A 2757-nucleotide genomic window follows, 5' to 3' on the forward strand; every position below is an offset into this window, starting at 1 on the left:
GTCTGTGCCTCTGTTCCTGCCTTGCAAAGCTCTTAAAATATTCTTTGTATCATTGATGTTAACTGCTGCTGCTGCTGCTGCTAAGTCGCTTCAGTTGTGTCCGACTCTGTGCGACCCCATAGACGGCAGCCCACTAGGTTTCTCTATTATGTGTATTCGTATTGGTTTATCTTTATCCTGCTTCATTCTCAGGTGCACTTTTGAGAACTCATCTCTCTCTTCAATTATGTAGAATTATCAGATATCTCTTCAAATGTTTCTACTCTTACTCCAGCTGGTCTCTTTTTCTTTAGCTCAGGTTTGTTAGAATATATGAAGCTGTCCTCCATATCTCTTAGTTTCACTCTAGAATATTTATATCTGTCTCCGCCTGTCCCTCCTACGTGCATGTGGCCTCAGATGCCAGTGGAGTGGTGTCCACAAACTTGCACCAAACTCTTTTGTTCAACAGGCAACACCAGGGACGCATAGTTTATCACCAAACCATTGAGAAGAGCTCACTTCCCTTCTTATAGTCCAAATGTTTATTACTACGGGAAGGATTAGGTCACCTTTTTATTTCTGTGAAATAATTATTTAGGGTACTATGTAGTAGGTTGAAAGTTGTTGACCTCTATGTACTGACATGGAAAAATTGCTAAGACATCTTAAATAAAAAAGCAAATACAAGTAATGCATACAGTTGACATCATATGCACCTATACACACACAATGTATGTGTATGTATATATATACATATGTGGAGGAGGGCATGGCAACCCACTCTAGTACTCTTGCCTGGATAATCCCATGCACTGAGGAGCCTGGCAGGCTACAGCCCATAGGGTCGCAAAGAGCCGGACATGAGTGAAGTGACTTATATAAACTTTAATTGATATGCCTATTAGTCAGACTGCAAAGTTTAGAGCCAGCCATCACCGGAGAATTGATGTTTTCAAATCGTGGTGCTGGAGAAGACTCTTGAGAATCCGTTGGACTGAAAGGAAATCAAACCAGTCAATCTTAAAGGAAATCAACCCTGAATATTCATTGGAAGGACTGATGCTAAAGCTAAAGTTCCAATACTTCGGCCACCTGATGTCAAGAGCTGACCCGCTGAAAAAGACCCTGATGTTGGGAAAGATTGAAGGCAGGAGGAGAAGGGACAACAAAGGATGAGATGGTTGGATGGCATCATTGACTCAATGGACGTGAGTTTGAGTAAACCCTGGGAGACAGTGAAGGACAGAGAAGTCTGGCATGTTGCAGTCCATGGGGTCACAAAGAGTTGGACACGACTGAGTGCCTAAGCACAGAACAGCACAAACCCACCCCCATGCTCAGTAACTCCCTGGAAATGCTCACAGTTCCCTAGTCGGAGAACTAAGATCCCACATGCCACACTGCAAGGCCAAAATAAAAGTGATAACCAGACAGTTTGGCAGATGGGAGGTTTGGAGATCAGGGAAGCACTCGTGTTTGTGGAGTACCTTCTATAAATGCTGCTAAGAGCTGCTTATCTGTTACCCCATTTTGATCTCTTGGCCATTTATATGGCAGGCCTCATCTCCCTCTTATAAATGAGGAACCCAAGGCTCTTAGGAAAAATAATTTGTGAGGACTCATCAATAGTGTTGTCACAAGAACATACTACGAAGTGGAGAAGACATCATTTAGGCCCTAAGGAGAAATGTTTACTAATGGAGAAAATTCTTAAGCTTGTGGTTCCTCACCTAGGAAAATTTAGCAACCTCCTTTTTGGTCTCTAGAAGTATTAACCTTATTTTTGTGATGGTTAAAGAATGGTTCTGGCCAAAGGCAGAGGAGTTAGACACATGAGTTTGCAAAGTTTCTTCTAAGTCTTACAAAACTATAATTTGGTGTTTTTATGATTTCAGATGTGTTCTTGTTTATTTCCTTTTCTTAGGGTGGATAATATAGATGCAGCCGTGATGGATTTGAAAGAAAAGATTTGTATTCTAAGTGAAGAGGCCAAAATAGGAGCACACAGAAAACCAATGATCTTTCTCCATCCTGGTGACTGTGGTGGAGTCCTTGTGGAATTGGAGCAAGCCTGATGAGTAATTCACAAGAAACTGATTGCCCTGAAAAAGTCTTATCACAGTGTGCTTTGACACTGAGTCCTTCCCTGCTTCTATCACTGAGAAGTCAGAACTAAATTACGGAAAGGGAATTTTTTTTTAATTATATGTGTAAGTATACATATATATACACACAAAATATTTGCTGATTACTTTGCATTTTTTCCTGATTTGGAGAAAACTTTAATTACTGAATACTTATGGCACATTATTAAAATCATATTCATAGAAACAAATTATTCCTGTTCTGAAATGGGGTGATTGAGTACAGTGTGTCTGCTGTGTGGAAGCGGGTGCAGGATGGAGGCAATGAGGACGCCTGACAGCTGCATGGCCATGTATCCGGGACAAGGGCTTCCTAAGGATGTTATGGAGAGTTTTTTTAGAGCAAACTATTTAAGGATAAGGAGTCTTTACCTCAGAATTTTTGTTCTTCTGCAGCAGCACATGTTCACAATTTCCTTATTTTGGGGGCTAGTGCTGGATTATGAACAGGAAGTTTTGTGGCAAACTTGGTGCCTAATCTAGTGGGTGCACAGATAAGTAATTTTTTTTAAGTCGGTAGCCATAGAAAATTGGAAATATCAAAGGAACATCTTATTCAAAGGTGGGCACAATAAAGGACAGACAGAACTGGTAATGACCTAATAGAAGCAGAAGAGATCAAGAAGAGATG

General features: G+C 40.8%; 1 protein-coding gene across 1 annotated transcript in view; it reads left to right on the top strand.

Moving 5' to 3' along the window:
• LOC104983610 (amyloid beta A4 precursor protein-binding family A member 2-like) overlaps window positions 1-2317 on the top strand; it is a 6015-nt gene extending 3698 nt beyond the window's left edge. Inside the window, exon 2 of the mRNA XM_010833148.1 lies at window positions 1907-2317. Within this exon, the coding sequence (XP_010831450.1) occupies window positions 1907-1915 (9 nt within the window). The 3' untranslated portion in view covers window positions 1916-2317. The remainder of the gene's footprint in view (window positions 1-1906) is intronic.
• Window positions 2318-2757: the final 440 nt, after the last annotated feature.

The sequence above is a fragment of the Bison bison genome, unplaced genomic scaffold, assembly GCF_000754665.1.
Source record: "Bison bison bison isolate TAMUID 2011002044 unplaced genomic scaffold, Bison_UMD1.0 scf7180017842716, whole genome shotgun sequence".
Taxonomy (NCBI): domain Eukaryota; kingdom Metazoa; phylum Chordata; class Mammalia; order Artiodactyla; family Bovidae; genus Bison; species Bison bison.